The sequence below is a fragment of the Spermophilus citellus genome (genome assembly GCF_964194105.1).
Source record: "Spermophilus citellus genome assembly, chromosome: 16".
Lineage (NCBI taxonomy): Eukaryota > Metazoa > Chordata > Mammalia > Rodentia > Sciuridae > Spermophilus > Spermophilus citellus.
Window position 1 is genome coordinate 37,337,127 of NC_138196.1, and position 13,560 is coordinate 37,350,686.

A 13,560-nucleotide genomic window follows, 5' to 3' on the forward strand; every position below is an offset into this window, starting at 1 on the left:
GATTGAACATCAAAAAAGATACAAGGAGTAGGTGGAGGTGGTCTGGAGGGAACAGGTAAGGAGAGGAAATGTGGAATGAATAATAACAAAATCATGTCATGTGTAAATAGGTATATACCTCAGGGAATTTCCCCTTTGTGTAGAAAAGCAGCAATCAAAAATGAATAAAACAGCAAAAAGGAAGATAAGTAGAGGATTGGGGGTGGGGGGTGGTGGAAAACTGGGACTGAAATGGAGTAGATCAAATCCAACGCATGTATGATTTGGTCAAAATGAACCCAACTACTACATATAACTAATGCTCTGATTTAAAAAAAATTTTTTTTGCCATATTTCTGTTATAGCTAACTTTTTAAAATGAGCACTTGCTACTTTCTACGCATGTAGTATTTTTTGGACTATGGATTTTGTGTTCTACTTTGAAATAATCTCTAAAGCTTTCTGAAAGTTTGGTATCTAGAACTGAAGATAGTCCACTGGGTTTCTTCTGATCCTAATGAAATAATATGTACTGTTTATTTGTATCTAATATGTGACAGACATTATACTTGGTGTGCTTTAAAAATGCACGTGTGTTATCCTTTTGTTCCTGTGACCAAAATACCTGACAAGAGCAATTTAGAGGAGGAAAAGCTTCTTTTTACTTATAGTTTCAGAGGTTTAGTCTATGGTAGGCCAACTCCATTTCTCTGGGCCCAAGGTGAGGCAGAACATCATGGCAGAAGGACATGGTAGAAGAGTGCGGTTCCACTCATGGCTACCAGGAAGCAGGGGTGAGGAAAGGGGGCTGCAGGGAACACTTAGTGACCTGCCTCCTTAGCCACACCCCCACCTGCCTACAGTTACCACCTAGTTAGTCCATTTAAGTTAGGATTAGGTAAGACCTCTCATAATCCAATCATTTCATGTCTGAATATTCCTACATGAACATAGGATCTTTGTGGGGGCATTACTTTATATCCAGTCCATAACAGTATATATTCCTGTGTAGTCTTAAGCATTTATTTTTAATGAAATGGCATTTTTTTTTAACCTTTCAGATTGGTACTTGGCATCTCTGGACATATTCTGACAGTCATGGTTTCCTGAATTAGAATGTGTCTCAAAGAGTTAGCTGGGAAGTATTTGATCCTACAGTTAGGAGAGATAACAGTTTCTACCACATACTTGATGAAGGGGGTGTAGAGGCCCTAATTATTTATTTATGAATGTCACTGGGAATTGAACCCAGGAGCACACTACCACTGAGCTACATTCTCAGCCTTCCCCCCCCCCCCAATAACAAGGCCTCAAACTTGTTCTGCCTCAGCCTCCTGAGTCACTAGGATTAGAGGGTACACCCCCAAGCTCAGCTTTGAGGTCCTGATTTACATTAAGTTTCCTCTAATTTTTCCTCTTGGGCTCTGTTTTTTTCCTTCTTCAAAATCTTGAAAATTGGGCAGGGGATAGATATCACTCAGTAATAGAACACTTCACGAGAATGTGTGAAACCCTGAGTTCAATCCCCAGTAGTGCAAAAGTACACAGAAACAAAAATCATGAAAATTTGAAATTGTGACTTTATATGTGTTTACTTGCTTGATTGTTATTTCTAGGAATATTTGTTCAACAATAATATCTAACCCTGTAATAAATATCTGGCACATGGTGTGTGCTCAGTGAATATTTGTTGAATTGAAGAACTAGTCACTCCAAGAACTGAGGCCATTTGGAAGCCTCCAGGCTTAGATTTGCCATTCAGCATGTTGAATAGTTTAGTTGGCCTGGAGATGGGCACTGTTGCCTTCCTAAAAGGTTCAGAGTTAGTTGGCCCTTATGTTTCTCTCTGGAACATTTGAGCTGTTGAGGCAACTTTGGTCCAAATGATTCTTTGTGAGTTTGGCTGGAATCCAGATTTGGAACTTAAGTTATTTCTAGGAATTAATGTTTTCCCCTACTTCACACTTTTAAGTAGTCATGGTTATATTTACCTGAGTTAAAGTAATATCCTCTCCTAAATCAGCAGTTATCCAGAAATTGTACTTTGATTGAATTCTTTTCAGATGTGAGTAGTGTTTTGATATTTCCAGACATCAAAGTCTGTATTAAGGGGTCCATGAGACACCAGATACCTCTGGCTTTAATTATTTTTATACTAATTCCCCAAGTTGTTTGGAAGCTTATTTGATAACCAGTCCCAGTTTGTTGCTGTTTCTTCTACTTCTGAGAATTTATGTGAAGATTAATGTTGGCTGGATAACTTGTTTGGCTAGTTTCCTGTTCTCTGAGAGGCTGGCACTCACAAATGTGAACTCAGGGTGAGGCGGGACAACATGGGGAGAGGTCACTACCTCTGGGGAAGGAAGGATCAACTCTGTCATGGGTTGCAAACTTTCTGTAAAGGGGCAGATAGTAAATATTTTAGGCTTTGTAGGCTGTGGTCTTTGTTATAATCTTTTTAAAATTCTCTCATCTCTTTAAAGACGTGAAAACCATACCTATCTCAAGGTAAGATGTGGATCTATCTCAAGATCCATATAAAACAGGCCATAGCTAGAATTAGCCCACACATTGTGATTTGCCAACCCCTGAACTAGGTGAAGAAATTAGTTTGTTGCTACATGTATTTATTGTTTTGGAGACATTAACCCAGAATAACATTGGGAATTCTAAATTGATTGTGATTCAAAGAAGAGCCATCAAAACTTTGGCATGTGGGGTCAAAGTCGCCCTAATGACAGTCACCCTGGGTCCCTGAAACTCAGAGTAACCTTGGCCAGTGGGACAGAGGTTTCTTGCTGCATCTTTCTCATGGGAGGGTTGAGATGAAAGACTGGAGTGGAGGTACAGCTGTAGAATTAGGCAAGGATCTGACAGGTAAAAGGAACACAGTGACGCAAATTCCTCAGCTGCTTTGGAATATAGTTAGAAATCTGGCATGCACATTTAGTTTGGCCAGTTTATAAAAATGAAAGAGCATGTCTGTACTTTGGATTCTGAGAAGAACACCAAATCTTGATAAGTGAATCCAGATCTGCTTTGTGGTTTTTCTCTAATCACAAGAAGTTCTGTAGAGCAGGCCTGGCATGAAAGAATTATTTCAGGATAGTTTGTGAGATAGGAAGTGGTCAGAGACAAAGGCACTTGTCCTTATCCTATTCTACCACTGTGAATAATCTCCTAAGTCTCAGTATCCTTGCCTGTAAATGGCCTTGATAATAATAATTCTTCCAGAGTTGTGAGAACTAAGTGAGAACACTATATGTAAAGTGCTTATTACTCAGTGCCAGTCATCTTGTAAGCATTCAGTAAATGTTAGCAATAATAATGAGGTAAAAGTAGAAGAAAATGAGGGAACATGGGGATCAAAAATGGGAACTTTTGCTGGTGATATAGCTCAGTTGGTAGAGTATTTGCCTTGCTTGCACAAGGCCCTGGGTTCAATCCCCAGCACCAAAAGAAAAAAAAAATGGGAACTTTTATTTGTGACTCATTGTCACTGAACTGTCGTGTCCTTGTTGAGTATTTGATCACTGTGTGGAAAAGTGTTGGAGCTGTATAGAAATGGATCTGTGTCTACCTCTCTTCATTTCCTCATTTAGAAAATGGAATAATACATGTTGACAAATTCAAGGTAACCAAATGAGGTAACATGTTTGAGTTTATAAAGCATTGGACAGAATTTAAAATGAAGTCAGTACCTGTTCAGTTCTTGAATTTCTAAATGTTTTAGGACAGAGCTAGATGATGATTTGTGAGAAGCCAAAATCTTTTTGCCAGGGACTCGAATTGTAGCGAGTGCCTAGCACATGTGAGGCCCTGAGTTCAGTCTCTACACCATGAGGTACAGGAGATGTTTTGCCTAAAAGACTTGATAGGATACTCCCAGGTTCAGGACTTGATAACTTGTGATATGGAATGAGTACTGTAAAATTGTAATGTTTTTGTGAGATATTCGAAATAGTGGAATTTTAAAATGAGTAGCCAGGGTAGGAAGATAGACTGCAGGGGTTTAATCTCTATGGAGGAAATAAAACACTGTTTTGCAATGTTGAAACTATGCATTTCCTTTTCTCCTGCAATTCTGTTCTAGGAATTTATCCTAGAAATATATTCACCATGTGCATTTTAGGTACTAAATCTCACATGCATATGGTTATTCATTACATTTTTATAAAAAACAAAATGGAACTACTAGGAGTCTCTAGCTTTAGGAGATTGGTAACCTAGGTCCTGGTGTATTCTTAACAGTTGAAAACTATATATACCTGCAAAGAGTGCAGCAGCTCTGCATGTGCTGATGGAACTATTTCCAGGATATGTTAAGCTAAAACCAAATAAAAAGCAAGGTGAAGAACAATGTTTGTTGTATGCCGTTGTTGTTGCTGCCAGGCCTGGGCAGAGGAACAACTATGACTTCCTTGTATAAGCAGAGACTATCAAGGGCAGATTATGAAGCTGGTACTATGGTTGAGTCTTGGAGAATTTTGGGTAACAGGACAGGTAGGAGGGAGATTTACATTTCATAATATACTCTTTTGGTCTTTTGAAATGTGTCTTTTAGACGTGCATGTTCTGTTCAGAAAGTTTGAGAGACCACAATTCCTATCATTGGAGTTGAAACTAGATGGAATATTTGTTTTCCTCTCATCAGTGTCTGCCATATGTGGCCCTGCCTGGTTCCTCTGTCTTCAGTGGCTTGAGAAGCTGGCTCTGACGATAAGCTCATGGTGAAACAACCCTCCCTGCCCGTACACAAAGCACATTGACATTTCTCCTCTTGATTTGTGTGACTGACAGTGTTTCTCTTTCCACCCCTAGATCTGGCAGCATGTAAACAACTTTTTGCCAAGAACCCAGGTCACCGCTGAAAAGGGGGCCTTAACGGAGAAGAATATCGAGAGTACATCAATGCCAGGCGCGTCTGGAATTACACTCACCGAAGGCAGCATGACACATTCAGTGCCAGCATCTGTGTCCTACTGGAGAAGGTTGGGACTCTCCACGTAGGAGGGTCCTCAGGGCAGCAAGCACGAAGAGCCTCTCCAGAGGGAGAATGGGGCCAGATACGAACTCTCTACAATGAACTTGATTTTCAGCTTATGAAGGAATTTTAAGTAAAACGATTATTTAATTTCCACATATTCACGTTCAAAAAGCCTTCTGGGTGAAGTACTAGCAGTCACCCTCCTCTACGGGAGTTTTCAGGATTTTTCTGGCACCAAGGTGAACTCTTCTTGGTACTTCTGGCAATACAGATCTGCAGGATAGATTTATCTACTGAATGCTCTGGAGCAGGAAAAGAAAGAAAACCTCTGGAAGCAGTATAAGGATAGCAGAGCAGAGACCCCCTCCCTCGGTACTCACTTGCACAGAAACTCAGTCTGGACTTGGATGTTTTAAATAAAAACTTATCCTTCCGCATTCACTGTGAAGTCTCTCTATTCTGGGGAAACCTGGCATTCTTGGGCTGCCTCCTGTGGCCCTTTTGTACTGTCATTCTGCCCCCAGTCCTTCTATACAAGCAGTTGAATGATGTGAACTTTGGAATGGAGTATTTTACTCTCGGAGGACTGACTTCCTTTCATAGGCTGCTGGTGTCAGAAAGGACCATCTGAAGGCTGTTATTTGTGCTTGGGGAGGAGGGCACTGGCCTGGCCTGGATCCTCCACCATGTTTCTGTTGCTGCCTTTTGATAGCCTGATAGTCAACCTTCTGGGTATCTCCCTGACAGTCCTCTTCACCCTCCTGCTTGTTTTCATCATAGTCCCCGCCATTTTTGGAGTCTCTTTTGGTATCCGAAAGCTCTACATGAAAACTTTGTTAAAAATCTTTGCGGTAAGTTGAACTGTTACAGTAAGTTTGTTTCACAGAGGAAGGAGGGGGACATGCTTTTAGGCTAAAGAGTTCTTACCTGGCCAATGGCTCTCTCTTCATTGAATAGGGAGAAAGTGAGGAGAATAGGAAGTGGCATCTGGTGAAAAAAGAATAACTAAATGTGTACTTTTGAAAGCCTTTGGTAGTTTTTCTCAGTGAGCTAAGCTGCTTGTGTATTTGATTCATGCTGAGCAAAGGGACCTATTCCATGACTCCACAGCTTGCCTGTTTATTTCATAGAGAATGGGGCTTAGAATTTTAAAAATCATTGCAGGACTCTATATCTTCTTGTATAACAGATAGTGGAGCACACAGCTGTAGCCAACATATCCCCTCACTGATAACCTTTTCTCTCCTTGGTTTATTTATCTTAAGTAGGTTCTTGTATTTTAAACAAAAAAAGGGCATTTGAATTGTTTTGTTTCTTGAAAGAGAAGGATAATAAATTTCTGAACATATGTCAGAGCTTGGATCTAATTATACCACTAAACAGAACTAGTCACCTAGTCACTAGTCACTAGTCACTCTTTTTGAAAACAAAAAGAGTGATATTTCCTGAAGTTGATCCATGCAGTGAGACTTTAATTTTTTGAACCCAGGGACACTTAACCTCTGAGCCACATCTCCAGCTCTTTAATTTATTAAATTAACCAGCCGGTTAATTTATTAATTGCAATGTCAGTAGTTACCAGATCTTCAGGAATTGTTTTCCACAGCTGAAACCATGTATACTTTTGAGAAATGCACCCTTAATGGTAATAATAATGCAGCATTACTTGTTCATATGGTATCTTTTGGTTTTGTTTTATTTTGCAGTGCTAGCCCAGGGCCTTTCACATTACTAGGCAAGTGCTCTACCTCTGAGCTGCACCCTTAACCCTAATTTATAGTCTTTAGAATAAATATTTTACTTTCCTTTGATTCCTTAGAATTTTGTGGTGAATAGGGTAAATATCTGCATTTTATCAATGAAGAAAGAGACAAGTGAAATATATGAAATGTTATATTACAGTGGAAATATTTTTATGTATATTATTGTGATATATTAAGTATATTCGTGGTATTTTACAACCACTGCCTCCATCTTGTTCTATTACATTGTCACCAGTTCAAAAAACAAAAAACAAAAAAAACTTCTTACTCATTCAGCAGTCAGTCCCTATTTCCCCTTCACTCAGCTGCTGGCAACCTGTGTTCTGTCTCTGAGGATTTACCTATTATGGATATTTCATGTAAATGGAATCATACCAAATGTGCTCTTTTGGATCTGGCTTCTTTCACTTAGCATAACACTTTCAAGGTTCATCTGCATGATAGCATGTATCAGTGCTTCTTTTTTGTGTGCGTGGTTAAATAATATTCTATTGTTTGTCTATACATAATTCGATTGAACTCATCCACTGAAGGACATTGATGGTATGTTTCCACCTTCTGTCTGTTGTGGATACACTTGCTTTGAACATGTATATACCTGTATTTGAAGTGTCAGTTTTCAAGACCAATTTTTTGAGCACCTCTTAAGATAATGTCTGGAGTTATGGGTACGTGGACGTAGCCCTTGCTGCTCAGCAGACCTGGAGATCAGCAGCATATTTACTGCCTAGGAGTTGATTATGAATGAAAATCTCATGCCTGCTGTAGACTACTGAATTAGAATCTGCTTGGTTTTTTTTGTTTTTTGTGGGGGTTTTTTGGCGATGCTAGGCAAGAACTATACCACTGAGCTACATCCCCAGCCTAGAATCTGCATTTTAAACAAGATACAGATTTTTTTATACATTAAAATCTGAGAAGTAGTTATCTAGTTGGTCTTTGAGCTGGCTGTTTTACTAATGTATAGTATCTATTTTAATCAGTCAGGAAAAGGGATTTTCATACATTTCAGGCCAAGTAAATCTTTAAAGAACACAGGATCCCTGTAGACAATATAAGTATAAGGTAATATCATACCCTTTAGTTGTGGAAAACATACACCAGGACAGAGATAGTAGAATAATAAACTTTTAGGAGACAACAAGGTGTGATATCTAGTAGCTTTTATTCAAGTTTACAGGCAAGTGATTCATTCTTGGGCCTACGGAAATTATCAGTTTTAGTTTTTGTGTTATTTATTTTGGGGGGTGCTAAGCATTGAACCGAGGCCCTTGCACATACTATGCATGCACTTTAACACTGAACTACAACTCCAGCCCCCTGAAATTGCTATTTTTCAAAAAAATACATTTATTTATTTATTTATGTGGTGCTGAGGATTGAACCCAGGACCTTGCATGTGCTAGATGAGCACTCTACTGCTGAGCTGCAAACTCAACTCTTTAATTGTTATTTTAAAAATGCGTGATCCTAGTGTTTTCCTGTCTAACTTGGATGGCAGTGGATGGAATAAAAGGCCTAAAATCCACGTTTTTGAAAATGTCTCCCAAATTTAATATTTTAAAGTTCAAATATGCCAAGTAAATCCATCTCATGAATCTGTGTGTGTGTGTGTGTGTGTGTGTGTGTGTGTGTGTGTGTGTGTGGCGGGGGGAGGTTAACTGGGGATTGATTCCAGGGGCGCTTTATCACTGAGTTAAATCTCCAGCCCTTTTTATTTTGAGATAGGGTCTCACTAACTTGCCAAGGCCAGCCTCAAACATGTGATCCTCCTGCTTCAGCCTCTTGAGTGGCTGGGATTACAGGTGTGCATCACTGTGCCTGGGCTATGATTTCTATTTTTTAAATGTACATTCTTGTGATTTTTAACATAGTTTATAATTATACAATGGAAAATTCATTAGGTGTTTAGTGTTAGGCCAATTTGTAGAACATGTAATCTTCAGCCTTCAGACACTATAGACCACATCTTGACAATCACTGATTTGTACATAGCAGTTTAGAAATGGTGATGAAAGTAACATGTATTTGTAAACTCAAGATTAAACATTTAAAATAGTAGGTGTTGGATGGTGGAATGTGATAGACATCATTATCCAAAGTACATGTATGAAGACACAAATTGGGTGCCAACATACTTTATGTACAAACAGAGATACGAAAAATTGTGGTATATATGTGTAATAAGAATTGTAATGCATTCTGCTGTCATTTTTTTAATTAATAAAATAAATAAATTAATAAAGTGGTAGGTGTTGAGGGTGTACCTCAGTCTTAAAGCTCTTGCCCAGGAAGCATGAGGTCCTAGGTTCAATCCCCAGCATGGTAAAAAAGGAAAAAAAACCTTTTTTTCTAAAAATAGATTTTACTTCCTAGAGGTATGTACTGGGCACATAAAGGGTTCAGGGTACCCTGTAGTACCTGTCCTGTGGAGCTTCACAGACTGAGTTGGCTATATGCTAGAATAAGGGTTGAGCTAGAAAGGACTGGTGTATGCCTGCAGGGGCTTACGGAGATTCTGGGAGAGTGTCCAGTCTATAAGAGTGTCACCTTTGGTTTCTGCTCTGAGTTGATTTTAATCGAAAACTCAATACTACTTTTATCAGTGATAATATTTGGTAGGAACTTGATTTGGCCAAGCCAGTGTTAAGCCTTGGAAAAGATGTATCTTGTGTTCCATGTATATATCTAAAAGACACCCATATTTATGGGTGATTTTTTTTCTGTTCTTGTTTTTATTTTATAGAGGATTGTCAATCCCCCCTGTAAAGTAAATTACCATAGCAAACTGCCATATACTAGGTGACCTATGAAATTTACTTCTCATAGTTCAGGAGGTTCTGAAGCCAAGAGCAACATAATGGCAGATTCAGTGATTGGTGAGGGCCTGCTGCCTGTTCCCAGATATCAGTCTTTCTGTGTCCTCAGGTGATAGAAAGGGATGAGTGAGCTCTCTGGGCTTTCTTTCTGAGGGCACTAATCCCATTCATGAAGACTCTACCTTTATAATCTTAATACTGTCCAAAGACCTCACCTCCAAATATATCACATTGGGGATTGTGTTTTAAGATTTTGGCGGAGGGAACATAAAGGTTTAATCTCATGGCAGAGATTTTCCTTCTACCTTTTTTAGACTCTTCACTTTTTCTATATTAGGATGATATACGTAATTTTAAAACTAGAAGACAGTTCAGAGATTATCTTAATGTAGTTTTGGGAGTAAGGGAAGTCTTGAGGCTGAGGAGACCTATTTGGACCTTCTAGGCTCTTGTCATGTTATAGAAAAAAATTTAAGGAGACCTCAGGGTTTTGTTTTGTTTTTTTAAATTGTAGATTGACATAATACCTTTATTTATTTTTATGTGGTGCTGATGGTCAGACCCAGAGCCTCACATGTGCTATACCACTGAGATATAGCCCCAGCCCCATCTCTGGTTTTAGTAAAAAGAAATTTTTATTAGAGAGTGAAAGGTGGAGACATGCATTCTGAAGAATTGGAGCTACTTAAGAGCCAGATGCGCTTTTGGGGTCTTAGGCTGTTCTTTTAAAGAAGAGGGGTGGGCATGGGAAGGCATATTGGAACAATGTCAGCCTGGGGAACTCAGTTCTTTGATCATGGATCACAGAATGTTTATAGTGGTCTGGTCTCCAGGACCTTCAGGCTGACATTGTCTCCTCTATCTAATAAATAATGTTTAGAATGTACCTGTATTATAGGTACATTCCCTTTGTTTTATCTCATTTGAAATAAAAATACATCTCCCTTTGTTTTATCTAATTTGAAAATACATTGTGTAGTCTAACATAAGCATTAATCAAATCAGATAATTTTCATAAATAATTGAATTTACAATAACTTTAACATCTTATAGAAATTTCCCAGGAATTTGGGAGTGATAGAGCTATAGTTTCCTTTTCCTTTTGTCTTCTTTTTTTTTTTCTTTCTTTCTTCACTTGTCTCTCTCCTGATATATACATTTTTATCATTTAGGGAAGCTTTTTGTTTTTTGTTTTTTGTTTTGGTACTTTTATGGTTTATTTTGAGACTCACTGAGTTGCTTAGGGCCTTGCTAAATTACTGGGCTAGCCTTGAACCTTGATATCTTTGTGAGCTGATGAGATTACAGGTGTGTGCCACCACATACAGCAATATTTTTTTTAAAAGTAACTTATTTGGGGGCATTAAGATGTGATTTAATTGGTTCTCGAGATCAAATCAGGGGCATTGCATATACCCACATAAAGGCAAGTGCTTTACCACTGAGCTACATCCCTATTCCTCTACGTAGACTTTTTTCCCTAAATACCCCACCCCCAGGTGATTCTGTTGTTCATTTTCAGAAGGTGGATCTGGATTACCCACTCTTGAATGTGAGCCTAATTAGTGATTTGTTTCCAAGAAATAGTAGTGGTGAACTTGAGGTGTTGCACATTGTGATATTAGGTTTAGAAAAGGAGATATATCTTCTATCTGGCTTTTTCTTGGAACCCAGCCACCAGATGTGCCAAAGGTAGGACACCTGTAGGTGTCTCAGATCACAGTCCCAGCATCTCATGCACAACATGGTAGGGTGAACCTTCCAAGGATTCCAGTCCTCATTCTTCCATCCGCCCTATCTATAGTCCGTGGATTCTTGAGCAAAATAAATGATGCCACTAAATTTGGAGAATAGTAATGTTACAAAGCCAGTCACTAGAGGCTATATATTTTACTGGTTATTATTACAACCAGATAAATAATATATTAATAGATAATTTTAAACATTCATCCATGTCCCACAGTTTATAACACCTTTATTTGCTTATTATATTTCTTTTCAATCTTTGATGAAAAACACACATTGATATTTTGACTGTGTTAATAGTGTGGACATTTAATTTTGTGGATATTTTCTTTTGTTATTAGATATTTTCACATTTTACTACATAATATTCATAAAGATTATTAAAACTGAATATATGATAGTTCGTGCAGTGTATATACCTATGGTTTTGACAGACCTAAGCAGCTCTGGCTTAACAGCTCTTTTTCATATTTCGTTCTCTATAAATAAACCCAGAGAAGATATTTGTATACCTGACACTGGGGGAGATGAAGAGGATATAAGTGATGGGATCAGTGTCTGTCTGTCCCTTCTCTTATGCTGAGTTACTGAAGACTATCTTGTGCAGAGAGCAGCATGTTGTCTTGGTGTTTTGCTTCAGATGTCCTCTGCACAGTGGTGATGGTATTTTTTGGAGTAGAATTCCTAGGAGAGGATTTCCAACTGGGTTGAGAATGGCGTGGGAAAAGGGAGAGAAGAATGCCTGGGTAAAAAGGAGAAAGATGAAAATAAATGACCTGAATTCTGCCTGAGGTGAAAGGAATTGATCAGGTCAGGTTAGAGAAGATGAGACTCTTGAAATCTGATCAGTGTTCAGCTCCAAAGTTGAGTATGTTGGTAGAGTCACAGAAACCGGTGGTGGTGGTGGTGGTGAAGTTGAACACAAGATAGTGGGATTGCAGTAAATGGGCATTTGTTTTTGGGTCAGGCAACCTTTACCTTAAATACTTTTGGCTTTCCCTACCAGCTCTAAAACTTGACCTCAGTCATTGAATTTTTCCACTTTCTATTTTTTCATCTAAAGAGTGGGTGTGGAAGTTCCTGTCTCCCATGGCTGTAGTGAAAGAAGTGTTGCTAATTATGTATGTTTTTCCTACCCTGTGAGAAGTGCAATTTTATTATAACCTTGAAGTAGGTTAAGGACAGACTGAAGGAGATGGGACGATTCATGTCAGGAAAGTCTTAGGTTTGTTACTTCAGGTCTTTTCTCATATGGAGAGATTGGTGAAGAGAAATACTGGGAGTTGATTAATGAAGTGGACCCTTTATTGACTACCTGCTTAGTGCAAAGCACTCCCAGACTCTGCCAGAATGCACATGAGTAGTTGGCTCCTTCCTTTCAATGTATTTGTAGTCCCATTGGAAACACAAATATGCACTCATAACTAATTCAGCAAAGGTTAATTCTGATTGCAGGAATTGGGTAGGTAACATTTCATCTTAGATTTGGCATTTGAATTGAATATTAAAAGTGAAGAAGCCAGAGCATAATCGAAGTGCAGTGAATAAAGATGAAAGTCTTGTTTAGAGACAGCACACCACACACTAGAGCAAAAACAACCAGTTCGTGAAGAAAGGGGGTAGGTTACAATATATTTTTTTCTCTCTGTTTTTTGTATAATATAAGGATGGAAGTCAGAGCTCTGCCACTGAGCTGCATCCCCAGCCCTTCTGTTTTGTTTTTTTTTTTTTATTTTGAGATAGGATCTCACTGAAGTGCTAATGCAGGCCAATAACCTTTGGTCCTCCTGCCACAGCCTTCTGAATAGCTGGGGTTACAGGCAGATGCCATTTTATTTGGCCTGAATATTTCTTTAGTCATTGAGCTTTTCTGAGCAAGTGAATGACAAGATTAGACTCTGGAGGAAAAAAAGCAATTAGTGTAACAAGAGAATAAGGGAGTGAATGATGAAGTGGCATGAAACAAGAGGTAGATGTGTGAGAGAGGGCTATTTAAGCAGTGACTTGCTAAGGTTTGGCAACATAGAGGGAGCCTGAAAGCTGGAGTGGTTAAAGGGAGAGGATACCATCACCAAGATTGGGAGTAACACTAGAGGAGGCTCGCTGTGAATCAGGAGCAGGTGTGCTGCCTCTGAATCTGCTTGCTACACAGGGATGGCTGCCTGCACTTTTTCATTGCAAACATAAAGTTGGCACTTCTGTAAAATTAAGAATAAAGTTATAGACTTGGCAGTAGCAGGAAGGAAGGAAGAGATGTGTTAAAGGT

General features: G+C 38.8%; 1 protein-coding gene across 2 annotated transcripts in view; it reads left to right on the plus strand.

Annotated features, from left to right (window-relative positions):
* GPAT4 (glycerol-3-phosphate acyltransferase 4) overlaps window positions 1–13,560 on the plus strand; it is a 38,521-nt gene that overhangs the window by 11,722 nt on the left and 13,239 nt on the right. For both annotated transcript variants that reach the window (XM_081269174.1, XM_081269175.1), the window contains one exon: window positions 4,801–5,817. In XM_081269174.1, the coding sequence (XP_081125300.1) occupies window positions 5,653–5,817 (165 nt within the window). In that variant the 5' untranslated portion in view covers window positions 4,801–5,652. The remainder of the gene's footprint in view (window positions 1–4,800; window positions 5,818–13,560) is intronic.